Below are 27,681 nucleotides of genomic sequence, written 5' to 3' on the forward strand. Positions count from 1 at the left end.
CTACCACCGGCCTGAGGAGAGACACATGGAACGAGGGGTTAATGTGATAATCATTAGGCAGTTGTAACCTGTAACATACCTCGTTCAATCTCCTCAGGACTTTAAATGGCCCCACAAACCGCCGACCCAGCTTCCGGCAGGGCAGGCGAAGGGGCAGGTTTCGAGTCGAGAGCCAGACTCGATCTCCAGGTGCGTACACAGTACCCTCACTGCGGTGGAGATCGGCGCTCGCCTTCTGCCTACGGATAGCCCGCTGCAGATGTACATGCGCAGCGTTCCATGTCTCCTCCGAGCGCCGAAACCACTCATCCACCGCAGGAGCCTCGATCTGGCTCTGATGCCATGGTGCCAGAACCGGCTGATACCCCAACACACACTGGAAAGGGGTCAGATTCGTAGAGGAATGGCGAAGGGAGTTCTGGGCGATCTCTGCCCAGGGAATATACCCCGACCACTCCTCCTGCCGGTCCTGGCAATAAGATCTCAGAAACCTACCCACATCCTGGTTCACTCTCTCCACCTGCCCATTACTCTCAGGGTGGAAACCCGAGGTAAGGCTAACCGAGACCCCCAAGCGTTCCATGAACGCCCTCCAGACTCTAGAGGTGAATTGGGGACCCCGATCAGACACTATATCCTCGGGTACCCCGTAGTGCCGGAAGACATGGGTAAACAAAGCCTCAGCAGTCTGAAGGGCAGTAGGGAGACCCGGCATTGGGATGAGGCGACAGGTCTTAGAGAACCGATCCACAACAACCAGAATAGTGGTATTCCCCTGGGAAGGGGGAAGGTCCGTGACAAAGTCTACCGATAGGTGAGACCACGGCCGTTGTGGAACGGGTAGGGGTTGTAACTTCCCCCTGGGCAGGTGTCTAGGCACCTTACACTGAGCGCACACCGAGCAGGAGGAGACATAAACCCTCACGTCCTTAGCCAATGTTGGCCACCAGTACTTTTCACTAAGGCAGTGCACTGTCCGGCCAATACCAGGATGTCCAGAGGAGGGTGACGTATGAGCCCAATAAATGAGATGATCACGAATCTCGAGCGGAACGTACGTCCGCCCCGCTGGACACTCTGGAGGAGTAGGGTCGGTACGTAACGCCCGCTCGATTTCCGCATCGACCTCGCACACCACCGGTGCCACCAGACAAGACTCCGGCAGTATGGGAGTGGGCTCAATGGACCTCTCCTCTGTGTCATATCGCCGGGACAGGGCGTCTGCCTTAACGTTCTGGGACCCTGGGATGTAAGTGAGCTTAAAAACAAACCGGGCCAGAAACATGGGCCACCTAGCCTGACGAGGGTTCAGTCTCCTAGCTGCCCGGATGTACTCCAGGTTACGATGGTCAGTCAGAATGAGAAAAGGGTGTTGAGCCCCCTCAAGCCAATGCCTCCACACCTTTAGGGCTTGAACCACGGCTAGCAGCTCCCTGTCCCCCACGTCATAATTACGTTCTGCCGGGCTGAGCTTCTTCGAGTAAAAAGCGCAGGGCCGGAGTTTAGGAGGCGTGCCTGAGCGTTGAGACAGTACAGCCCCAATACCGGCCTCTGACGCGTCCACCTCCACCTGGAACGCTAAAGCGGGGTCCGGATGCGCCAGCACCGGAACCGAGGTGAACAGGTCCTTCAGTTGTCCAAACGCCCTGACCGCCTCAGCCGACCACTGCAAACGCACCGGGCCCCCCTTCAGCAGGGAGGTGATGGGAGCTGCTACCTGTCCAAAACCCCGGATAAACCTCTGGTAGTAATTGGCAAAACCCAAAAACCGCTGCACCTCCTTAACCGTGGTTGGAGTCTGCCAGTTACGCACGGCTGAAACGCGGTCAATCTCCATCTCCACCCCTGACGCGGACAACCGATGGCCCAGGAAGGAGATGGACTCCTGGAAAAACAGACATTTCTCTGCCTTGACATACAAGTCATGCTCCAACAGCCTACCCAACACTCGACGCACCAGGGCTACATGCTCGGCTCGTGTAGAAGAGTAAACTAGAATGTCGTCAATACACACCCCTACACCCTGCCCATGCAAATCCCTGAAGATCTCGTCCACAAAGGATTGGAAGACTGAAGGAGCATTCATTAACCTGTATGGCATGACGAGATACTCATAGTGACCCGAGGTGGTACTAAATGCTGTCTTCCATTCATCTCCCTCCCTAATGCGCACCAAGTTGTAGGCGCTCCTGAGATCCAGTTTTGTGAAGAAACGCGCTCCGTGTAATGATTCCGTCATACTCGCAATCAGAGGGAGAGGATAACTGTATTTAACAGTGATCTGATTGAGACTACGGTAATCAATACACGGGCGCAACCCTCCATCCTTCTTCTTCACAAAAAAGAAACTCGAGGACGCAGGAGAAGTGGAGGGCCGTATGTATCCCTGTCTCAGAGACTTGGCTATGTATGTCTCCGTAGCCGTCGTCTCCTCTTGAGACAGAGGATACACATGACTACGCGGAAGTGCAGCACCTGCCTGGAGGTCTATCGCACAATCCCCCTGTCTATGAGGTGGCAATCGCGTCGCCCTCGTCTTACTGAACACGAGTGCCAAATCATCATACTCAGGAGGAATGTGCAGTGCGGGCATTTGGTTCGGACTTTCCACCGTGGTCGCCCCTACGGAAACACCTAGACACCGCCTGACACACTGGTCAGACCACTCCTTGAGAGCCCTCTGTTGCCACGAAATGGTGGGGCCATGGGAGATTAACCAAGGAAGTCCCAGCACCACGGGATACGCAGGAGAGTCGATCAGATACAACTGAATGATCTCCTCATGACCCCCCTGCGCTGTGACCTCCCTAATCAACCCAGATCCCAACGGACGGCTATCTAGGGCATGAATAGGAAAGGGCACATCTACTGGTAGGAGGGGAATCCCTAACTTAACACAAAAATTACGATCAATAAAATTCCCAGCTGCGCCTGAATCGACTAGCGCCTTATGCTGGGAATGAGATGCAACCTGGGGAAATACTACTTGTATACACAGGTGAACAACAGAGAGCTCTGGGTGAGTTGGTCGCCTACTCACCTGGAATGACTCCCCAGTGCGTGACCTGTTGCCTCGATCCCCTGGAGACCCTCCCCAGCACCGAACCGCAGTGTGTCCTCTACGGCCACAGTTGGTGCAGAGGACGGCCTCCCTCCGGATCTCTCTCCTCCTCTCTCTAGCGCCAGCACCCCCGAGCTCCATAGGGCTCGGCTCGGAGGTGCTGGGGGATGGAATGGACGGCCCCAACTCCGGACGTCCGCGGGTAGCCAGCAGGGTATCCAGACGGATCGACATGTCCACCAACTGATCGAAGTTTAGATTGATGTCCCTGCAGGCCAACTCTCGTCGAACGTCCTCTCGCAGGCTGCACCGATAGTGGTCGATGAGGGCCCTCTCATTCCACCCCGCATCCGCCGCTAGAGTCCGGAAGACCAGGGCAAACTCTTGTGCGCTCCTCTTCCCCTGTCGGAGGTGGAACAGACGCTCCCCCGCCGCTTTACCCTCTGGGGGATGATCGAAGACAGCCCTGAAGCGGCGGGAGAACTCCGCGTAGCTGATGGTGGCGGCGTCTATTCCCCTCCATTCGGCATTGGCCCACTCCAAAGCCTTGCCGGATAGACAGGAGATGAGGGCGGAAACGCTCCACTTGAAGTAGGAAACCCTGACACCCGGCTGCGGTGCCATCATATGCCCTCAGGAGCGAGAACCGAATCCCACTGGACTCCGGAGATGGTACGATGGGGCTGGCCGATGGTGGTGGTAATGTAGGAGGAGGTGTGGGCAAGCCTCCTCTTTCCCATCGGCGCAGGGTGTCCATCACGTCTTGCATGGCGGAGCCGAGTCTATGGATCATGGCGTCCTGGCTGCTGACCCGATCCTCCAGTGACTCGGTCACCGCCGCTGCTCCTGCTGACTCCATGGGTGGTGTGTTATTCTGTCAATGCTGAGGTGTATGCGGTGGTGAAGTCAGGCGCAGGACACAGAGGATCAGTAACGACTACTTTACTTTCCAAAGTAAAATACGCACAAAACAAAAGCCTCCAAACACAAGAGGAGAAATGTACGCGGAGTGCGTAATAAACAAGATGGTCAATGCCGAACATACATACAAGAGACGCGGACAATAACACACAAAGGCAAACATAAAACAAGGGAACTTATATGGTACATAATCAATACAGAATACGAAACAGGTGTACCAACTAGACAATACAAGACAAACATCGAAACATCGAGCGGCAGTATCTAGTACTCCGGGGACGACGAACGCCGAAGCCTGCCCGAGCAAGGAGGAGGAGCAGCCTCGGCGGCATCCGTGACACCCTGCTCACTTGCATAATCAACTCCTCCCTCACCACTGGCATTGTACCCTCCACTCTCAAGATTGTTGCCGTTACTCCGATCCTCAAAAAGCTGAATGTGTCTTCCCAGTACCCTCCCTCCAACCCTACCCCCTAAACCTTATCCTAACCCCTCCCTCCTCTTTTTATCTGTCTTGTTTTGTCCTTTGATTTTAAATTGCACATTTGATTCATGCACTTAATTTTATGATTTTATGTACTGAAAATTCTTTTTTTTCAAGCTAGTAGATTCCCATAGACTTCCAGTCATTGCACTAATTAGCATTGGCTCTAACTTCCGTCATACTGGACACAGACACATAAAAATGGTATCCACAAGTTCATCTGACTTAAAGGGCCTCATTGCCAAAATCCCGAAGTATCCCTTTAAGGTCTCAGAATGACCTAGAACATATAGATATACAACAGTCACACCGTTGTAGTAGTGTAATGTGTAACTTCATACACACTATGGTGAGCTAAGTAAAATGTTCATCCGAAAAAGTTTGTTGACTTATCAAAATGCAAGCAGAGGTCTACCACTCAGAATTTTTTTTTTATGACATAAAAAACGTAAGCCTATGCAACATTAACCAATTAAAAACAGTTATGTAGCAATGAGGTTTGTTCAGTAAGCTATAGGCCCAATACATTATCACCGCATATTGGCTTTGCTTGAATTGCCCTGCCAATATTGTTCTTCTCAGACAATTTTGAAATTATATTTTTTAAATGTAGGCATTTGATCACATTGCAGTCTTCCAGCTGATGGCAAAACTCAAGTCGCACTGCATTATTCTGCCTCATGCACCAATTCATGTTGTTACTCCTATGACCAGAGAAAGTGAAATTCCTCGATTTTAAAACCCTTTCTGCAGTCAAATGACCAAATCGTACTCCAGTGGCCTCATGGGTGAAATGTTATTAATATCTTTCATAATTTCATAATTAATAAACATTATTTAAGAAAAATCGAACAAACTGTTTTGTTATATTTCAGTCTTCTGTGATGTATTTAAAGTGTAATATTGGGATGCAAACTCAAATTGTAATACATTTCAACTCTATATCTGACATAGTACAGGTGTCTTATTTTTCTAAAGCCCATAACCGTGTGTGAGGTGTATACTTTTTTCCCAATGTAGATTTATTTAAGACTACCAAGAAACACTGTGTGACCCTGATTTAGCCCACTGCAGTAAAAGGTTAAAAAATACACAAGCTGCTAATAATAACAACGCAAGCTTATCGGAACACTTTGCTGTACTCGTTCATTGCAGCTGCAGTGCTGGTTGTAGCGTGAGTAGTGAGACGGGTATTTTATGGTTTATAAAAGTGTTGACCAAAGTGTTGACAGTGCTGAATAACAACTTAAACTTGAACACTTACTCATAAAAACAGCAGCTCTTTGCTGTATTCGTTGAGTCTCTCTTTAGTCATGGTTTTAAACGTTTTGAAATCTCACAGTATCAACTTTGCTGTGTATTTGAGGCTTCTTTTTACAGTCTATGGCTCGAGGAAACTGTGCAGACATGGTGATCTGAGCTATCTGATTGGCCAGCAAATGTTTGGTGATCCGACTAGGAATGCCTTGGAGATCTACCAGTCTATTGCAATCGACCGGCTGGTGACCACTGCCTTAAAGGAATCCATAGACTGCTTACAAGGAAACAAATATCTAAATACATTATTTCACTGAACTATCCCATTACGTTTAAAAAGGGTTATAATAAGGCCCGGCAAAATTACAGCCAAAGTGTGAATATAGTCTGCGGTCAAAAGACTGAAGTACTGGAAGTATTTAAAGGTTATACATGTAACATTTCTACGTGAAAGTAACTCTACATGTCAATCACATATCAGTAGTAATGGACAAAAAATCTATTATCTATAACTATCTGTTGTGTGTGTAGGCTACATCTCCCTGTTTTATGATTAGATCACTTTCATCAGGTTGACAACATTAGCAAAACATTTGAAATACAACACTTCCTCACATCCTTGCAAGAGTTGTTTTACATCAGTGTTTGTGAATTAAATATTAAATATATTTCCGTGAACATCCTGTGTTGTGTGCTTAACCATTCTTTTACCATTGATATGTTCTAAGCGATGGATCTAAATTTACATGGAAAATGGGGGCGGGTCATGTATTTTCAATTTCAGTCAAGGGGAGGGTTTAGTAATTTTTATATCTAATCCAAGGGAGGGTCATGTAATTTGTCATTAATACAATTTCAATATTTCTCAGTTTTTTTTAGAATTTGTTGCTTATAAGGCAACTATATACAGTATATCAATGTGTGCCCGATGTTGCCCCTCATCTCTGATTTTCCGCTGGGCGTGCAATATCAAGTGCGCCTATAGGCTATTTAGTGTGGTCTCAATCAAATCATCCATATAGGCTATGAAGTGCATGCTCGGAGAAGCACAGAGCAAAGTAATATTTCTAAAGATAGCTGCTGGGTTGGTGTGAATAAAACTAGGCTGCTTTACACACTGCAATGGATATTCTAACCCTGAGCCCCGGCCTACTCTGCTCTTGCTGATCAACTTTTGTGTGTGCTGCCTAACCAATGGCTGTGCTGTGTAAGACCACGTGACAGTTCAGGAAGAGAGAGTCCAAGGCTTCTTCTCCAATTTTTTTTGATTAGGCCTAGTCCAAAAAAGGCACTATCTTGCGTGAAGACTAGCCTATAGCCTAGGTTCTGTTCAGTTTGAGAAGAGCTTGAAGATGAGGAGGACCGGAGGTCAATTTTTATAGCTTGCTACTACGATCATTGATTTTATTTAAAACAATATGTTTCTTGCCCATGATGTAGGCCTATTTATCAGAGGTATTGACCTTACAATAAGCCAGATTTGAGTAATTTACATTGTGGTGCTGAAACTTGAAGCAGCAGCTGTGGAGCAATCAATTGGAAATGGACAGCTCATGGTGCTGAAAGTAGGCAAATTCGAGTAGGCATAACTCATTTAAACCGTTTTCATTTTAATTAGACTTTACTAACAACAAGAGTGCTTTGTGTTGGAGCCAATCTTTTCCGATTTAAGAAATAAGAGGTAGGCCTAACCTTTTGACAGATGAAAATTAGGCTATATGCTGCTATATCCATAGATTTGTCGGTCAATTCCTCCACCCACCATGCACTCTTTAAATAACAGCCCTTCACTGAGACGGAGGTAGGCTAAGTTAAAACCAAGACTTGAATTGAGGAGGTATGAGAGGGTCAGCCATATGCCTAGTTTTTATTAAAGAAAATGTCAAAAAGCACAGGCCTAACCCTTGTTAGCTTAAGATTGTTAAGACAATAAAATGGATCTGATTATATAAAGTGATCTATAACAGCGCTTTGGTCCGCGATGCTTTATGCTAGAACCAAGCTCTAAAATACCCAGGAAAGACGTGACTCCGATGCGTATGGGGATACCATTGTTTAGTTTCTTTGACATTCAGAGGCTGAGCTACAACCTATAGCCGAGGAGACAAAACATTGACTTTGCTTGGGAAGTAATCTAATTGTCACTATCAATTGATTAACCTGTTCACTTTCTGTACAATAGAAGATGTTTAAACCCAGACAGATTGTAGGGAAACATTTGTGACCTACTCTCATTGGGTTAAGCCACAGAAAAAGAGTAACCAGCAGCTAAAGCTTACATTTTTCTGCGTCGGTAGGCCTGCTGTCTGGGGTGGAAAGGTAGGCTTAACTTTTGAATGTAGCATACTCAGATTCCTAATGACGTCTCAGATTGTATTATTTGCACAGGGACAGTTTCATTGCAAACATTTCATGAAATATGATAAGGTGAAAACATAGGCTTAGCTCTCTGTCCATTCTTAGCCTGCAATTTCGGTAATTTATGTGGTATAAAAAAATATTCTGCTAATATGTGAAATTACGCACAAATAGCATGACATTTTTATAAAAGGCAATTTTTTCTCGGACATGTAAATACGATTATGTATTCATGCAATGCTTTTACTATAAAGGAGATCTTCCCACCCCTACTCTTGTCCACGGTGGTCTGCGAGCCCACAACCTTCTGGCCCGCAGCCCTGTGCGCCATCAAAACTATGAACGCGCTTATGAATCATTACATCATTGAATAAGTTTGTGTTAATAACTAGCTTACTAACATTTACAAATGTGGGAGTATTGATTAATAAATGGTGAGCAAACTGTAAATGCCTTATAAATGGTTTATTATTGAACATTAATATAAAGGGTTAACCAATGTCAGTAGGAGCAGCGATTTAGGATAAATTCTGCCTTAGACCACAATGAAAAAGATTATATGGACAGGGCAGATCAGAACTGTTACTCTGAGACGCTTGATATATACATGATGGTCTAAAGTTTATACTTTGGTGTAAATGTAACAAATCTTTTAAAGCTTACAACTTTGTAGTCAGGTAAGGCAAGCTAAGAAGTAGGAAGAATGGAAATGGGAGAAATAGAGATAATGTGTGACTGACCAATGTATGCACAATGCAGGAACATGATACACAGTAGTACCTCAATACTTTTACAATGTGGCATGGAGCAAAATCTGACAGTTCAGGATTTGTTGCAAAGTAGTAGATTCTGTGATCAGTTTATTGTGTGTTTAACTAGCACCATCTAGTGGATTTTTTGTTTGTTTTTGTACTTGCCAAAGACACCACAGAATGTATCAATATGTCTTTGTCATCTCTCCTCTTCACAAAATATATTGGGATCAGTTATACCATCCCATGAGGACATCCAACATGCCAAGGCATGGTCAGTTATGAGCATAATAGCCTAATAAATATCATGAGTAAATGAGAATAAGCAGATGTATTATCTATTGACAATGTAATCATGAATGTCCATTTGGCTCTCAGAGCCTTTTGGTGAAAATATGAAGGAAACAACTGATATCAAAGTTTTATTGTACAACCGTGAGTGCTCGTACAATAGTTAGGAATTAATCCAAAAAGTTAATGTGACCAAAATCATCAACACCAGTAAAACACTAATTTCATAAAACACAGATGAAGTTTAACAGTGTCACAAGCATTACAAAAGATTTCTTCAACATAATATCTAACACAAAAGACAATTCAGGCACATGTATGGGGTATACAGTGCATTCGGAAAGTATTCAGACCCAATTACCTTTTCTACATTTTGTTACGTTACAGCCTTATCCTAAAATGGATTATATAAACAAATGTTCATCAATCTACACACAATACCCCATAATGACAAAGCGAAAACAGATTTTTCCGTTTTTTTTGTTGCAAATGTATTAAATAAAAAACAGAAATACCTTATTTATATAAGTATTCAGACCCTTTGCTATGAGACTCGAAATTGAGCTCAGTTGCATCCTGTTTCCATTGATCATCCTTGAGATGTTTCTACAACTTGATTGGAGTCCACCTGTGGTAAATTAAATTGATTGGACATGATTTGGAAAGGCACACACCTGTCTATGTAAGGTCCCACAGTTCTCAGTGCATGTCAGAGCAAAAACCAAGCCATGAGGTCGAAGGAATTGTCAGTAGAGCTCCGAGACAGGATTGTGTCGAGGCACAGATCTGGGGAAGGGTACCAAAAAATGTCTGCAGCATTGAATTCTTAAATGGAATAAGTTTGGAACCACCAAGACTCTTCCTATATCTGGCCGCCCGGCCAAACTGAGCAATCAGAGGAGAAGGGCCTTGGTCAGGGAGGTGACCAAGAACCTAAAGGTCTCTCTGACAGAGCTACAGAGTTCCTCTGTGGAGATGGGAGAACCGTTCAGAAGGACAACCATCTCTGCAGCACTCCACCAATCAGGCCTTTATGGTAGAGTGGCCAGACGGAAGCCACTCTTCAGTAAAAGGCACGACAGCCCGCTTGGAGTTTGCCAAAAGGCACCTAAAGGACTCTCACCATGAAAAACAAGATTCTCTGGTCTGATGAAGCCTGAATGCCAAGCGTCATGTCTGGCAGAAACCTGGCACCATCCCTACGGTGAAGCATGGTGGTGGCAGCATCATGCTGTGGGGATGTTTTTCAGCGGCAGGGACTGGGAGACTAGTCAGGATCGAGGGAAAGATTAACGGAGCAAAGTACACAGAGATCCTTGATGAAAACCTGTTCCAGAGCGCTCAGGACCTCAGACTGGAGTGAAGGTTCACCTTCCAACAGGACAACGACCCTAAGCACACAGCCAAGACAATGCAGGAGTGGCTTCGGGACAAGTCTCTGAATGTCCTTGAGTGGCCCAGCCAGAGCCCGGACTTGAACCCGATCGAACATCTCTGGAGAGACCTGAAAATAGCTGTGCAGCGACGCTCCCCATCCAACTTGACAGAGCTCGAGAGGATCTGCAGAGAAGAACGGGAGAAACCCCCCAAATTCAGGTGTGCCAAGCTTGTAGCGTCATACCCAAGAAGACTCGAGGCAGTAATCGCTGCCAAAAGTGCTTCAACAAAGTACTGAGTAAAGGGTCTGAATACTTATGTAAATGTGATTTTTCAGTTTTTGCTTTGCCATTATGGGGTATTGTGTGTAGATTGATGAGGGGAAAAAACGAATCCATTTTAGAATAAGGCTGTAACATAATAAAATGTGGAAAAAGTCAAGGGGTCTGAATACTTTCCAAATGCACTGTATGACATAATGAGGCTCACATTTACTAAATTAGGTTGTTGTAACATTGGAATTTCAACTCCTGATGATAAGAAATCCATCAAATTCGAGCCCCTACTACATCAAGGAAATGTGCAATACCAGACATGTTGGTATGTAGTTGATGTTTGGATTACTGTAAGATGTTGCGGTTGAGTTAAGATTTTAAAACCAATTAATATTTTATCAAAAATAGCACCACTGATCATACCTAAGAAATTTCCCTTAAAATAAGACAAAATAAAAAGTGTAGATACTACACAAATGCTGCCTTAACTAGCAGTATGAAGGAAAACAAAGTCAAACTGCCATATTTCATATAGAAACCAGCCCTTTCTGCTATGATACCGCATGCATACTTTACAATGCAATACAGAGGGCCAAAGGATAATTTATGATAAACCAATTCAGCAGCAAAAGCCTATTTGGTCACCGTCTTAAAGTCCATGAACAATTTAAAAGCAACACAGGTTTTGGTTCATGTGACTTTGTGAAATCGAGGGGAAATCACATCTGAAGACAAAAGAAATGTTGACCAGAAAAAGCTACAGACTATAAGTAGGGTAAGCACTTGCGGAGGACATTAATGAGTTGTTGGCACTGGAATGTTGGGTTCTTAAAGAGAGATTGAGTTTCAGGGTGGGATTTGGGTTTGGGAGGGGCTCTCTCAGTGGTGGGCTCTCTCAGTGGTGGGCTCTCTCACTGACCACATCCTGCAGCCGTTTGAGCAGCACATCCTCGCTCTCGGGACACACCCGTTTGGTGGGGGACTCGCCCAAGTAGTCGCCCTCCATGGAAAAGGCCCTTTTCCTGCTCACCCCGCCCTGGCGGATCATCCTGTTGATGTCAGTCAGCTCCTGGGGAAGGAGGGGTGAGCTAACATGAACATACACACAGGCAGTAAAAGGAACCTTTGCCCCTGGGAGTGCTCCTGAGCCAAAAGGGGTCCCCTAAATCAGCCTCTCAAACCTCTCCTCACGGACACCCAGCTATTATATGCATTTTAATTATTCCAGAGCTAACACGCCTGACCTGATCAACTTGTCAACTAATCATCAAGCCCTTGACTACTTCAAATCAGGTGTGCTAGTTCAGCAAAAATGTGAAACGCCTGGGGTTCCCTGAGGAGAGGTTTGAGAAACCAAGGTAAATGGACTGTAATATTGTCCATAAATTACCTAATTGGAAAGAAAGGACCACACCTCCCCACACATGTGCAAAGTATGGATTATGTTGATTCACGAGTTAATACATGTATTTATGTTAAAGTATGTGTATATGAACCATACAGACAACACAATTTGAGGTAACAATTAGCAACTAAACTTCTGTACAGCCACTTTATAATACAAACACACACAAATGCATAAGGGTGGGAACATACTTTGGAGGGGCTGCCGTTGATCTTGTAGGTGTAGGCAGAATTGGGGGTGAGACAGGAGCCATTCTTGTGTGGGGACACGTAGATCGAGTGTCTCTGGGAGATGCGGCGGGGGGACAGCGGCTGGGCTCTCATCGAGGGGAACGGAGACAGAGGAGGGGCCTCCATCTGGAAGACAAGAGGGAACAAACAATTAACTACAGACAACTAGCTTACAAACCTCAAACCTCTGACTGCTTTGACAGATAACTACAACTAACAACAAATACACTACTAATGTATTATAGAGACCGAAAGTGTAGACTGGTGTCAGGACAGAAGTTCTGTCCATGGTTAAAGTTGTATTAGTCATATGTACAGGATACACATGGTATACACCGTCCAACAAAATGCTAACTTGCAGGTTCCTTCAACAATGCAACAATACGAAATAATAAAAGATAATACGAACAGAAAGTAAATGGCACAGTAGAATATAGGAAGGCACAATTTATAGTACAATATTTACACATGTATCAGGGCAGGGGGAATTAGGGGGCAACTGTTTCAATTGTGCAGTATTAACAATAGTAAATAAGAGTCTGGTAGCAGCAGTTGTGATTTGTGTGTAGCATGAATGTATATGTGTGTGGATGTGTGTGTCTGTGCGGTGAGTGAGTGCATGTGTGCTAAGGTGCGGAGAGTCAGTGCAGGTGGTCAGACCAGTTCAGATTGCTTGTAGATAGAAACGGTCTCCGAGCCTTTTGGTATCAGACCTCATACCATACCCTGTTGTCCATGCTGGGGGCGGCGTATCGGAGGGCAAAGCCCTTTATCTTCAGCACATAGACAGAGTTGTAGAACTGGATGAGGTCGCCGCGCTCCTCGCCTTGGACAGGGGCCTCCTCTCTGCTGCTCTGGTCGGCTTTCTCAGCAGCTGAAATTAAGACTGGTGGGTGCAATTGTTCAATAACGGATACTCATATCACCAAAGAGTCTGCCTACCGTATCAATATCCATTTTTTTTATACAATAAAAAAAGAATATGAAAACTACATTTTCTTTCATAATTTCTGTGCTAGAAACAAACCATATGAAACCAACATTTTCTAACAGCTGGACATTCATTCAGGTGACATTCAGTGGGATTCAGTTCCAGAGTCTCTCTCAGCTCAGGTATGAGGTATCTTTTAGTGGTCCGAAAGTAACTATCCGAACCACCTGGCTATACTCCAGCAGATAGAAAGGCAATTTGGGGGCGAGCTGTCTTACATTTTCCACCAGAGGTGGGGTCCACTTCCATGTTCTCGTCTGAGGGCTGTTCTCTAGTGCTGCTGGGCCGGATGAGGACACTGCGGTAGACCTGTGGAGTGGGTACACACAAGAACCATAAGGAACACATCACGCAAAAATTATTTTATGCTATACGACAGGCACAAATTCTATATGTAATACAATATTAGTGGTTTATATTAAAATCAGTTTTCTGACTATACACCACAAAAAGGCACCTCTCTCTGCAGAAGTGTTTTGGAGAAGATCTTGAAATAAAGTACTGAAGTGTTCAGAAAAATCTGGCATGTGGGTTACTTACATGACTGCTGGCTTGTGGTTGACTGCGGTAACATTTCATGATGTCCTGGAACGTGTGGCCTTCTTTCGTAATCTACAACAACATTCATATGTATACTATTAATAGGAATTCAAGCAACAATCACTCAGAAAATGAGAAAATAAATGTATGCTGAAATGCTTTATGACAGCGTTACTTAAACGTGTTAGTGCCAGGGGCTGGCAAAACATGGCCTTCTTCCTCTGGGTACAGCTTGGGTTAAAACAATGTGACAATTGCGTTTTATTCCCCCCCCCCAAAAAAAGTATCAATGCGTTCTCTCTATATCTACTACCCTAACACATAATTGTTTTAAGATAGCTTGATGGTCCATGTCATTACTATTTGATTATCTATTTTAGGACACCTGGGGCTATCAGAAACAAATGTGTAAAAAAATGTTGATGAAACTTCTGAATTTTGAATTTTGCCTTACTGCCATTACCTCAATTAATGCACAACATAAAACAAAGACATGTCAAATCAGGTAGGCCACATTTCAATTGGAAGGATTTATTGTTTGTAGTGACTGAAATTCATCAGAAAGGTATTGGGATCATCTGGTAGTAAGTGTGTGGATGTGTGTAGAAAAGAAGATCTGCATTGCTTTCAAATGAGATTGTGTCCTGCGCGGCTTGTGGGTGTGGTAGAGGGAAACATAAGACACGTGTTCCTGAGAGTCTTAGCTTTCAGGAATGGGATCATAATAGCTGATAGCCACAACTGTTCAAAAGTTAGAGGCAAATTTGTAAAAACAAAAATAAAGAAACGCTCTGTTTGTCACAAATGTCAATAGCGGATATCGGAGGTTACTCACGTATCCGCAGTTCTATGAACCAAGCGGCGCATTCAATGGATTGAATATTATTGGGGGGGGGGGGGGACGACAAAATAGCCCTCTGGAATATTGGGAGGACTTATATGCCTATGCAGTCAGAACAATATTCTACAGTGAAAATGAGTCAATTCTGCTGAAGGTCACATTGAGTCAGTAAGATAAGGTGATGATTATGATATGGGCCATCCGGAGTACGTCAGTTATTGCAGTAGGACGGACACACACACACTGTATTATTGAGTCAATTGTCATATTACAGTTTCCCCTCAAGGAAATGTGCCACAGATGCGGTAGAGGTCAACCGAACTCGACCATAACAATGAAATTGCCATGGAAACGCGTGGGGGAAAGGGCCACAGGAGCAAGATGGAGAGTCTCCTCATTGCCCCACAGCAAAATCTGCCTGCATTTAGGTTATTGTGTATTTCACACTATGTTGAGGTAAAAATCGCAGTATAATGCTTTGTATGGATGTCAACCCCAACACGTTCATGTCATCGTTACCAATCAACTGCATTACAGTTAAAAAACGACTGACTACCAGTATGCTAGCTATGCTAACCAGCTTATAAGAATGGGAGTTAGCATTTAGCAGTCACTTCTAAAACTGAAAAGGGACAACTTCTAAATGTTATGCAGTGAAAACAGCCAAATATATCAAAATCGGACTTAAGTAACCACATGGTATAGGCCTGTTACAATACATAAATCCTGACGGATATCCACTCTGTTAGATCAGATTTGTTAAATGTGCACCAATCCATTGACTCCTTTACTGCATCTATGTTTAAATATGAGATGAGGGCAAGCAGTTCAACACAGGTAGGTCACATTATTTACCATTTTGGGCAGTGTTTGTCCATAATGACATCACAACTACATAAGCATGTGAGCCCATAGAATTAGAATGCCATGTCTGAGCCAGCCATGATGTCACAACTAATCAATACATTCCAAACATTCCGTTTCAACATTCTGGTGACTAGGGAACATAGAACACCAGTTTTAACAAGACAATCTAGAAGATTCCTCCCGGGTATAGTTATTACAGACTAGAGAAACACAGCAAGATCTGTGCCAAGCTGTCCTCCAAGAGCTCCAGACCAGGGGGGTCTAGGACTCCACCAAGTACCGGCTCAAGGGCACTGACCTAGCCGGCTACGTCAAGTGATCCGTGGTGGGATGCACCAAGGGACCTGGGCCTGTCTGGAAATGATCACTCTTGTATTTTTGATTCAACAGACAGCCAGAACAGAGAGGAAGAGCAGTGGGGCTGAGATTCGAGAACAGACATATGTGCTGTCGGCATTGGCTGTGACTGCTAGACCAACCTTTGCCCAAAAGATGACCTCTACCTTGGATCAGCAAGGGTTCCATAAAGAGGCAGTACTACTAGGAGGCAGTAGTATTGTATCCAGAACCAACAAAATCAACTGTATACAGTAGTTCCTTAAGTCCACAGAAACACCTGCAGTTCTTCAATAAAATAATGAATCCAAAAGAACGCATTACAAATGTTTTCAGTCAGATTTCTTGATGGTGCAGAAAAGTAGAGGACATTTTATATTAAGAAACAAGGGAATACATTTGTCAAATTTGAATATAAAGGGTATTCTGTGTTTTAATAGGGAATGTAAGTCTAACAATTTTCTTAGAAATTGAAAAAAAGAAAGATTAATGAAAGCGTATAAAATAACGAAACATTTTATTCAAGGTTATTGTCCACATGAGAAAAAATAAAAACAAGAAAGTATCATATTAAGTACCCTGTATGACAGAAATAATTGACTAACGGATTCTAATCAAGTCATTATCACCTGTGTCAATCCCTCTGTTCAAGACCAACAGAACATCCCTCAACTCATTCAGTGAATCCAGAAACACAGCGGCGTAGAAAGGCATATTTAGCAGACGCTCTCGAGAGGCTTACAAATCAATGCATTCAACTTAAGTAGCTAAAACAACCAGTGCTTCAGTACCTTAGAGATGATGTAGACGGCGCAAAGGAGGAGCTGGTCCAGGTGTCTGTCCTTCATCAGCTCCGGACACTGGACGACGGAGTGCTCAAAGCACGTCCAGATCTTCCCCCGCAGCTCTGCCGAGATGTCCAGCCTCACGCACAGGTCTCTTAGCCGCACACTGGCCAGGTGGTACACCTACAGAGAGGGCGAGAGAGGGAGATAATGTGTCTCAGCTGGCTGAAGATTTTCAATGCACCAAGGAAACATCTCCAAGAGTGAAACATTTGAGTTATTTGTAACAGCTAGTACTACTTACACCATTATTCATTATTTGTGTGGCATGTGAAGAAAAAAATAAAGCCCCCCTGTAGATAATGACTGTGTGCTGTTCTGACTTCGTATGCATCCCAAATGGCACCCTATTCCCTATATAGTGCACTACTTTTGACCAGGGCCCACAAGGCTCTGGTCAAAAGTAGTGCACCATATCGGACATGGTTCTCAAACCTCTCTGGGACCCCTATACGTTTCACAAATTTTGTTGTTGCCCTGAACTAGCTCACCTGACTCACTAGTCAAGGGCTTGATGACTAGTTTACAATCAGGTTTGCTAGCTCTGGAATAGATACGTGGAACGGCTGGGGGTACCCGAGGACAGATTTGCGAACCACTGATACAGAGAATAGGGTGCCATTTGTGACGCAGCCTGTGTGTGCCCTCTGTTTCACCTTCCTGAAGAAGAGGGCCAAGGAGCCTGTGCGTCGGGGCCGGCTCTGTTGGGGGTCTGGCTGGGCCTGAGGTGCCGGGCTGGGTGAGGCTGTCAGGAGGACCTGGGCTGTAATGGGGCTGCCGGGCTCCCCTCCGGTCTGCACCTGGATCAGTGTGATGCCTCCCAGATCATTCTTTATACCTGGGGGTCACACAGGCACATTGTACTCAGAACAGGAGGGGACGATTGGCTTGTGGAGGCGTTGCGCAATTTCATATCAATAAAATGACCAAAAGTATGTTCCGTGTAGGGTTGCAAAGGGAGGGTATATTACTGGAAACTTTCTGAGTTTACCAGTAAACTACCAGAATTTTGGTAGCTTTCAAGTTTTTTTAATGAATTTTATAAGATTACATCTAGTGGCCTTTTTGGGTACTTCAGATTATCACAGGGGACTAATTATCTCTGACCCTCTGTGTGGCCCTGTGTGGCCTCCTAAATATAAACCATCAACTTAGTGAATGAGGATGTCAGCATGAAATATTTTTTTTATTTTTACAACTTTTATTTATTTTACCTTGTCAATGTCTGTTGTAAATGTTTTGGTGACAAATTGGTAGCAGTTGTGAAAAAACTCAATAGTTGGAAGAGTTGCAGAGTTAATTGAAAATAATGCCATTGTTGAGTAGATGCTTTTTTCATTAATTAGGCAATTTTCTGTTGAACCATATGGTCTATCCACTAGAAATTCATGGACACATAAAAAAACGAATACTATGCAGGAATAATTAAAAACAAGTTATTCAACTATAAATGTCCAAAGTTACCATAGATTACTGAAAATTCAGGTAACTCGTATGTGATGGTACCAAATGGACCATGATTTTTAGTCGCTATTCATTCTTCTGGAATAACTTCATACAGTCGTGGTCAAAAGTTGAGAATGACACAAGTATTGGTCTTCACAAAGTTTGCTGCTTCAGTGTTTTTAGATATTTTTGCCAGATGTTAATATGGTATACTGAAGTATAATTACAAGCATTACATAAGTGTCAAAGGCTTTTATTTACAATTACATTAAGTTTATGCAAAGAGTCAATATTTGCAGTGTTCACCCTTCTTTTTCAAGACCTCTGCAATCCGCCCTGGCATGCTGTCAATTAACTTCTGGGCCACATCCTGACTGATGGCAGCCCATTCTTGCATAATCAATGCTTGGAGTTTGTCAGAATGTGTGGGTTGTTTGTTTGTCCACCCGCCTCTTGAGGATCGACCACAAGTTCTCAAATGGGATTAAGGTCTGGGGAGTTTCCTGGCCATGGACCCAAAATGTTGATGTTTTGTTCCCCTGAGCCACTTAGTTATACTTTTTGCCTTATGGCAAGGTGCTCCATCGTGCTGGAAAAGGCATTGGTCGTCACCAAACTGTTCTTGGATGGTTGGGAGAAGTTACTCTCGGAGGATGTGTTGGTACCATTCTTTATTCATGGCTGTGTTCTTAGGCAAAATTGTGAGTGAGCCCACTCCCTTGGCTGAGAAGGAACCCCACACATGAATGGTCTCAGGATGCTTTACTGTTGGCATGACACAGGACTGATGGTAGCACTCACCTTGTCTTCTCCGGACAAGCTTTTTCCGGATGCCCCAAACAATCAGAAAGGGGATTCATCAGAGAAAATGACTACCCCAGTCCTCAGCAGTCCAATCCCTGTAACTTTTGCAGAATATCAGTCTGTCCCTGATGTTTTTCCTGGAGAGAAGTGGCTTCCTCGCTGCCCTTCTTGACACCAGGCCATCCTCCAAAAGTCTTTGCCTCACTGTGCGTGCAGATGCACTCACACCTGCCTGCTGCCATTCCTGAGCAAGCTCTGCACTGGTGGTGCCCCGATCCCGCAGCTGAATCAACTTTAGGAGAAGGTCCTGGCGCTTGCTTGACTTTTTGGGGCGCCATGAAGCCTTATTCACAACAATTGAACCTCTCTCCTTGAAGTTCTTGATGATCCGATAAATGGTTGATTTAGGTGCAATCTTACTAGCAGCAATATCCTTGCCTGTGAAGCCCTTTTTGTGCAAAGCAATGATGATGGCACGTGTCTCCTTGCAGGTAACCATGGTTAACAGAGGAAGAACAATGATTTCAAGCACTACCCTCCCTTTAAAGCTTCCAGTCTGTTATTCTAACTCAATCAGCATGACAGAGTGATCTCTAGCCTTGTCCTCGTCAACACTCTCACCTGTGTTAACAAGAGAATCACTGATATGATGTCAGCTGGTCCTTTTGTGGCAGGGCTGAAATGCAGTGGAAATGTTTTTGGGGGATTAAGTTCATTTTTATGGCAAAGAGGGACTTTGCAATTAATTGCAATTCATCTGATCACTCTTCATAACATTCTTGAGTATATGCAAACTGCCATCATAAAAACTGAAGCAGCAGACTTTGTGAAAATGTATATTTATGTCATTCTCTAAACTTTTGACCACGACTGTACATTCTATACTCATTAATTTGTTAGCTAAAGTCCGCAGACCATTTATGAGAGATTCTTATACAAGATACGGACAAAATAAATCTGGGGACACCACTATCCTCCAGAACCGTAGTGGTATCCTTTCTAGTGTTTTTAAATCACTTTTTAAAGGCCTTCTCCTTAATTAAAAAATAAAACATCAGCCACAAGATGGATATGGGTAAATCCAGGGGTGTAAAGTACTTAAGTAAAAATACTTCAAAGTACTCCTAAGTAGTTTTTTGGGTCATCTGTACTTTACTATTTATATTTTTGACAATTTACTTCACTACATTCTTAAAGAAAATACAGTACTTTTTATTCCGTACATTTTCCCTGACACCCAAAAGTACTCAGTACATTTTGAATGCTTAGCAGGACAGGAAAATGGTCAAATTCACGTGCTTATCAAGAGAACATCCCTGGTCATCCCTACTGCCTCTGATTTGGCGGACTCACTAAACACACATGCTTCATTTATGAATTATGTCTGAGTGTTGGAGTGTGTCTCCCTGGCTTTCAGTAAATAAAAAAAACTAGAAAATGTCACCATCTGGTTTGCTTAATATAAGGATTTTGAAATGATTTGTACTTAAGTATATTTTAGCAACTACATTTACTTTTGATACTTAAGTAAATTTAAAACCAAATACTTTTAGACTTTTACTCAAGTAGTATTGTACTGGATGACTTTCACTTTTACTTGAGTCGTTTTCTATTAAGGTATCTTTACTTTTACTCAAGAATGACAATTGGGTACTTTTTGCCCACTGGGTAAATCCATGTTAATTCAATCACTTTTTGACAGCATCCCTTTTGATTTAAACAAAACTTTCCATACTTGGTTGCACATAGAAGAAGTGGTCAGAAAGTGACTTTTTAGACCTGAAGTCCAAAACATTCCGGAGATAAAAAATAAATAAATATGTGTTTGAATAAATAGTCATTTTTAAACCTTTAATGTCAATTATCTAAAAATGCGTAAATGCCGATTTGTTTTCCATATTTGCAATAGGGCTGGGAATTGCCTGGGACCGATATTATCACAATACTTTGGTGGCGATTTTCACGATTCCGTATGTATTGCAATTAGATTCTGTGATTTTATATCGTTTTGATGTTCCAAACATATTGCTCACCATGTCTGCTGCTGAGGTACAAGAGAGCCATGAGAAAAACAAGTTTTGATCAGTCATGGAAATAAGTGCTGAAATCTAATTGGCTCCCTATTTAAAAAGAAGATGGAGAACAAGCTATGAAGGGTTTTGGTGCAAATAATATTGTGATAGTCAAAACGATACGATATATCATCAAAAATTATATCCCGATACGTAACTATTGATTTTTCCCCCCATGTTATAGCATAGACCCTATTTCACATCAGCTGAGGTTTTTGTGTTTTGCCTACCATCGGTTGAGGCACAAAATGCTCTTGAATATAGGGTGGGTGTCATTTCTATCATAGAAATTTAACACATAGGTTCATTCTATCTCTTCAGACAACTGCAATCTAGCTGGTACACCATTGACATTTAAAATTGAATGCATTTTTGACTTCTTATTACTACCACAAAGATAACTGCCGGTCCACCCACTGTCGAATGTCAACTTAAATTGTCATGTCTATTCTATAATCTACATTTCTATGATTTCAATAGATTTCCTATGGAGGATTGACAGTATAATTTAAAACAACAGATATTCCCATTCAACTCAACATTCTCTTTGTGGTACCATTTGAAAGTACATTTATCAGCCAAAACATGACACCCTGCCTGTATTCAAGAGCATGTTGTGTCTCAACCGAAGGCAGGCACAACACAAAAAACTTAGATCAGGGATGGGCGCCACAAAAAATCTGAACTCATCATGAGGGGCCGCAGTGGCTCAGGGGTCTGCGTCCCTACATCCATACCCACAGTCTGAGCCGGCCCTAGCCTTTTGGGGGCCCTAAGTGAAATTGCAAGCAAAACATTTTAGCGGCCCCCCTCTTGACAACGTTTGATCCGCGGGCCTACGAAAGGGACACCTGTTGCCAATCCCTACCTTAGATTATGTAAAATATGGTCTAAGCTACAACGATTATTATTATTTTTATAATTGAGGCTAAAGGTATTTTCTTTAAATAAAAAACTATTTTTTCCCCATAAGTTATAAAATAGTTTGACAACCCTGTTTGTAAGCTTTTAAATTATATCAATCTTAACTGTTTATCTTTTCCAGTTATGAAGAGATGATGTCTCATGGTATTGTGGGGTATGCAAAATGGGTCAACTTTGAGCACCTTTATCTCTTAAATGTTTTGGCATTCAGGTCCAAAAAGTCACTTTCTGAGCACTTCTACAATGGTCAAATATGTATGGAAGGTTTATAAAAAAAATCAAAATGGGTGCTGTCAAAAAGTGAATGAATTCAAATGGATTTATCCGTATACACTACTGGTCAAAAGTTTTAGAACACCTACTCATTCAAGGGTTTTTCTTTATTTTTACTATTTTCTACATTGTCATCAAAACTATGAAATAACACACATGGAATCATGTAGTAACCAAAAAAGTGTTAAACAAATGAGATTCTTCAAATAGCCACCCTTTGCCTTGATGACAGCTTTGCACACTCTTGGCATTCTCTCAACCAGCTTCACCTGGAATGCTTTTCCAACACTCTTGAAGGAGTTCCCACATATGCTGAGCACTTGTTGGCTGGTTTCCTTCACTCTGCGGTCCGACTCAACCCAAACCATCTCAATTTGGTTGAGGTCGGGGGATTGTGGAGGCCAGGTCATCTGATGCAGCACTCCATCACTCTCTTTCTTGGTCAAATAGCCCTTACACAGCCTGGATGTGTGTTGGGACATTGTCCTGTTGAAAAACAAATGATAGTCCCACTAAGCCCAAACCAGATGGGATGGCGTATTGCTGCAGAATGCTGTGGTAGCCATGCTGGTTAAGTGTGCCTTGAATTCTAAATAAATCACAGACTGTGTCACCAGCAAAGCACCCCCACATCCTCTTCCATGTTTTACGGTGGGAAATACACACGCGGAGATCATCCGTTCACCCACACCGCGTCTCACAAAGACACAGCGGTTGGAACCAAAAATCTCAAATTTGGACTCCAGACCAAAGGACACATTTCCACCGGTCTAATGTCCATTGCTCGTGTTTCTTGGCCCAAGTAAGTCTCTTCTTCTTATTGGTGTCCTTTAGTAGTGGTTTCATTGCAGCAATTCGACCATGAAGGCCTGATTCACACAGTCCCCTCTGAACAGTTGATGTTGAGATGTGTCTGTTACTTGAACTCTGAGAAGCATTTATTTTTGGCTGCAATTTCTGAGGCTGGTAACTTTAATGAACTTCTCCTCTGCAGCAGAGGTAACTCTGGGTCTTCCATTCCTGTGGTGGTCCTCATGAGAGCCAGTTTCATCATAGCACTTGATGGTTTTTGCGACTGCACTTGAAGAAACTTTCAAAGTTCTTGACATTTTCCGGATTGACTGACCTTCATGTCTTAAAGTAATGATGGACTGTCGTTTCTCTTTGCTTATTTGAGCTATTCTTGCCATAATATGGACTTGGTCTTTTACCAAATAGGGCTATCTTCTGTATACCACCCTTACCTTGTCACAACACAACTGATTAGCTCAAACGCATTAAGGGGGAAAGAAATTCCACAAATTAACTTTTAACAAGGCACACCTGTTAATTGAAATGTATTCCATGTGACTACCTCATGAAGCTGGTTGAGAGAATGCCAAGAGTGTGCAAAGCTGTCATCAAGGCAAAGGGTGGCTATTTGAAGAATCTCAAATATAAAATATATATTTTGATTTGTTTAACACTTTTTTGGTTACTACATGATTACATATGTGTTTTGATGTCTTCACTATTATTCTACAATGTAGAAAATTGTAAAAATAAAGACAAACCCTAGAATGAGTAGGTGTTCTAAAACTTTTGACCGGTAGTGTACATCCTTAATTTAACTGACCAAAAACGTGTCTAAATAACACAGTGTGCGATAAGTGTTATAATATGCCATTTAGCAGACGCTTTTATCCAAAGCGACTTACAGTCATGCGTGCATACATTTTTGTGTATGGGTGGTCCCGGGGATCGAACCCACTACCTTGGCGTTACAAGCGCCGTGCTCTACCAGCTGAGCTACAGAGGACCACCTCGCGGCGGCTGTACCTTGCAGTGGGATGCTGAGCTGCTGGCCATTGGCTGTGGTCATATTGAGTATGGTGGGGGTCTCGATCTTCAGCGTCCCCCCAGGCGTGAACGTGAGCCTCTTGGCAAGGGACTGCTGGGCCTGGCTGCTGCTGTCGTCCCCAAACAGACGCCGCTTGGCACTGCCTGCCGCCGGGGAGCTGTAACGGTCGTGGACGGATAAGGGCGACGGAGGAATGTCTGGGAAAAGGACAGAGGTTCAGTTTGTTAGACTTGAAAGAGCATTCATTTTCCTGGGGAACTTAGCATAAGCCTGAAAGTCGAAAATTATATGCCGTTATTTCAAGAGAGAGAGCTTTCATGTTATTTTGAGGACAGTATGGATGTACAGTCTACTGTAATCAAAAGGGACATTAAAGTCACACCACTCCATGTGAACACAAAGATTGATACAATCTCCCTCTAGTGGCTGATTGAGGACACACACTGTGGCATACAATACTGACATACACAAAAGGGAAAAAATAAGAAATGCTGACATACTGGCTCTTTCTCAATTCATCTTTTCTCAATTCCTCGCATCCTCTCTACCTGCCTCGTTCTGAAGCAGATTTGAGAAGAAGGTCCATGTACCTTCTCCTCCAATACGGTTGAGGTGGCGAGGAGATTCAATGCGAGGAATCGTGGATAGCCTAATTGAGATAGAGCCTCTGACACCAAGATGGCCTACCTTTGCGTGCGCTGCTCAGGCCCGTTCTAAACTCTCGGATGCGGGGGTGGATGATGGGGGAGAGGGCCACCAGGGGAAGGTGGGAGGGACCAGCACTGCTGTTGCTCCCCGTGTCAAAACTACTGGGGAAGTTCACCTGGATACGATAGAGAGGAGGAAGATCAGTTAGGAATAGTTAACCATTTACAAATATATCAAGTCTGTTAACTGTGACCCCTATCCTTATGGGAATTCCCTTTGGTCCATGTTAGCTAGGATCGTGTACTTTTACTATTATATGGCTTGCATTGTTGTGATTTGTTGGGTTTAAAGTGCCTAATCAAAATGCACTAGGCACAGTTAACAGCATAAAAATACTTTGTCAGTTAAAGACTGAGGCAGGCTCTAGCTCAACACATTCCAAAGTTAAATGACTGCAGCTTATATTATAACTTATTCACCACGATAACACAACAGTAAAAAACATTTTCTGATGTACAGTAGATCCCCAATGGGCTGTGCATTGTTGTTGTAGTGTTTCTGGCTGCTCACCTCCTCCACGGTGGGGACCTTGTTGTGAGCCTGCTCCAAGGCCTCCCACAGCACAGAGTCTGCTGTCCAGGCCTGGCACTCCAGCACCTGCTCTTCGATGGAGTTCAGGTGCTTCACCATGTCCCGGGACAGACCCTCTTCCGAGCGGATGAACACCTCAATCACCTGCATGTACACATATTCAGCGTAGGTCGACGTCAGATTGTGTGTGTGTGTGTACCGGTAGACATTTCATGTGAATGTGTGTATGGTTGGATTATGGCGTGTGTGTCATTGCGTTATTGGTTAGAGATATTGCTTCAATACATACGTGTGTGTGGGTAGGGGTTGACAAGACCATTTCAATCTACTGTGAGTGGTTGAGCGTTTGCGTGCGAGTGCAGCTAGCCACTTACCTTGAAGAAGTAGAACGGTCGTAGTTTGAAGACGCTGATGATCCAGGGGAAGGTGCGCTGGGAGCTGTAGGCAAAGAGAACCACCTCCAGACAGCAGGCCATCAGAGAGCAGTGGAAGATGTCCTGCTCCAGCAGCACCTACAATGTTCAATCAGTAGCACATTGAACGTTCAACAGTCTGATGCACCGTCATACCTTATTTTATGCTAATCACACCTTAGCTATTCTTCATATCTGTAGGCGTTAGTTACCATATGTATGCGTGCCATAGCACGAAACAGAAGATAACGGTGTGAAACAGAGAGGCACTATCTGAACTTGTCCAATAAGAAACACTTTCAGTTTTCATTTTATCTACAGTGTATACCTAATGAACACGACCCAGTGTAACTTACAGCCATGTCTTTGCCGTGTAGCCTCCTTGTCTCCTGGGCCATGACGTTCTCGAGGATCTTGTAATAGAGGATTTCAGCCAGCTTCATCCTGTTCTCAGCAAAATCTGAACAAAGGGGGCCAATAAATGGCATTAGGAAGAACATACAAGCTTTCAATTACCCATTATTTTAACGAAATACATTTACATTTTAGTCATTTAGCAGACGTTCTTATCCAGAGCGACTTACAGTTAGTGAATGCATAAATTTTCATACTGTGGTCTTGTGTCTGCTTTTTGTCTGTTCAACAATAGAAGTAATATACATGGAAAGCGGAATACACACAATAGATTTAATGTAAACAACTGGAAACACCTCGTCATTTTTGGAGGCATGTTTTTGACAGAACACTGTTTACGGTAAATTGCAAAAGAGTGTTGGAGCAGTTGCGTACTAAGTCCACTTTTTGACATTTGTGATGTACCCCTTCTCCAAGCGTATTTCATTCCTATTTCTGCATGCTCAATGTATTCCATCTGTATTTGTGTCTGGTATCTCACCCATGTGTGATCCAGGCAGCTCCTCTGAGTCATTTGTGTAATGTTGCTTGAACGTCTGTCCCAGGGTTTTCACTCTGCTCAGAATGGCTTCGGTGGGGTCCCGCGAACATGACCTACATGTGAATAAGTCACAGGGCCAAAACAGTTAAACACCACATACCTTCCAATTCAAGTCGTAGTGGCCTCTATGTTTCTCTTCTCCCTGGGACTTGATTGATCAACCAATCACGGTTGGGGGCAATTATATTTCAATGGGAAAATTGGAATTAGAATTTCTGTTTACTTCCTGAATTGACTGAATTGTAATTCAATTGACCCAAACCAGATGAACATGCCTAGCTTACACAAACTATTTAACATGTAGGGACGGTTTCCCAGACCATGGTTATAAACCCAGTCCTGGACTAAAACACACTTTCAATGGAGATTCTCCATTCATGAAAATGGCCCTATACACTCGAATGGACATTTGAGGCAGTGGATGTGAGCTTACTGGAATATCTGCATCAGGGCCTCGCTGGGGGCGCTACGCAGGCCTGAGACCATGCTCTGGAGTCGGCTGACGCTTTGCGTGGCCGAGGACACAGGGGTTACCAGCAGCTCCTTCTCCTTCAGGTAACGTCTGCCCGTCAGAGGAGTGGAGGGGGCCAGGGTGCGCTTCTGCACACACACACACGACAGAACAAGGTTTTATTTCCTCTCAAAGTCATAAGAGTCACATGATCTCTGTTTAAGCGCAATCAAGTCAGAGGGGATTTTGATTAGCGATTGAAATGGGATGGGTAAACACCCTGAGAGTGGAATCACTCTTTTTCACATTTTATTCACGCAATGATTATTTAGCGAGATGACATTAGCAAAGATGTGGCCAACACAGACAAGACAATGAGCAAAAAAATTTAAGCGGTATGTGGCAATATAATTTGAAAAATCTATATTTGATA

At 43.5% G+C, this 27,681-nt stretch overlaps 1 protein-coding gene across 2 annotated transcripts in view; it reads right to left on the minus strand.

Annotated features, from left to right (window-relative positions):
* Positions 1-9,242: 9,242 nt before the first annotated feature.
* The window catches only part of rbl1 (retinoblastoma-like 1 (p107)), a 36,300-nt gene continuing 17,861 nt past the window's right edge, over positions 9,243-27,681 (minus strand). Inside the window, exons 9-22 of one of the 2 annotated variants that reach the window (XM_084173104.1) lie at positions 27,231-27,397; positions 26,738-26,850; positions 26,199-26,302; positions 25,804-25,941; positions 25,409-25,573; positions 24,878-25,013; positions 24,169-24,387; positions 17,488-17,669; positions 16,778-16,954; positions 13,943-14,014; positions 13,621-13,711; positions 13,137-13,285; positions 12,373-12,537; positions 9,243-11,845 (exon numbers count right to left, since the gene is read on the minus strand). In XM_084173104.1, coding sequence (XP_084029230.1) covers positions 11,672-11,845; positions 12,373-12,537; positions 13,137-13,285; positions 13,621-13,711; positions 13,943-14,014; positions 16,778-16,954; positions 17,488-17,669; positions 24,169-24,387; positions 24,878-25,013; positions 25,409-25,573; positions 25,804-25,941; positions 26,199-26,302; positions 26,738-26,850; positions 27,231-27,397 — 2,052 coding nt within the window. In that variant the 3' untranslated portion in view covers positions 9,243-11,671. Of the gene's footprint in view, positions 11,846-12,372; positions 12,538-13,136; positions 13,298-13,620; positions 13,712-13,942; positions 14,015-16,777; positions 16,955-17,487; positions 17,670-24,168; positions 24,388-24,877; positions 25,014-25,408; positions 25,574-25,803; positions 25,942-26,198; positions 26,303-26,737; positions 26,851-27,230; positions 27,398-27,681 lie in introns of both variants that reach the window. The other variant, XM_084173103.1, reaches the window with a different exon arrangement.

The sequence above is a fragment of the Coregonus lavaretus genome (assembly GCF_964263955.1).
Source record: "Coregonus lavaretus genome assembly, chromosome: 12".
Taxonomy (NCBI): domain Eukaryota; kingdom Metazoa; phylum Chordata; class Actinopteri; order Salmoniformes; family Salmonidae; genus Coregonus; species Coregonus lavaretus.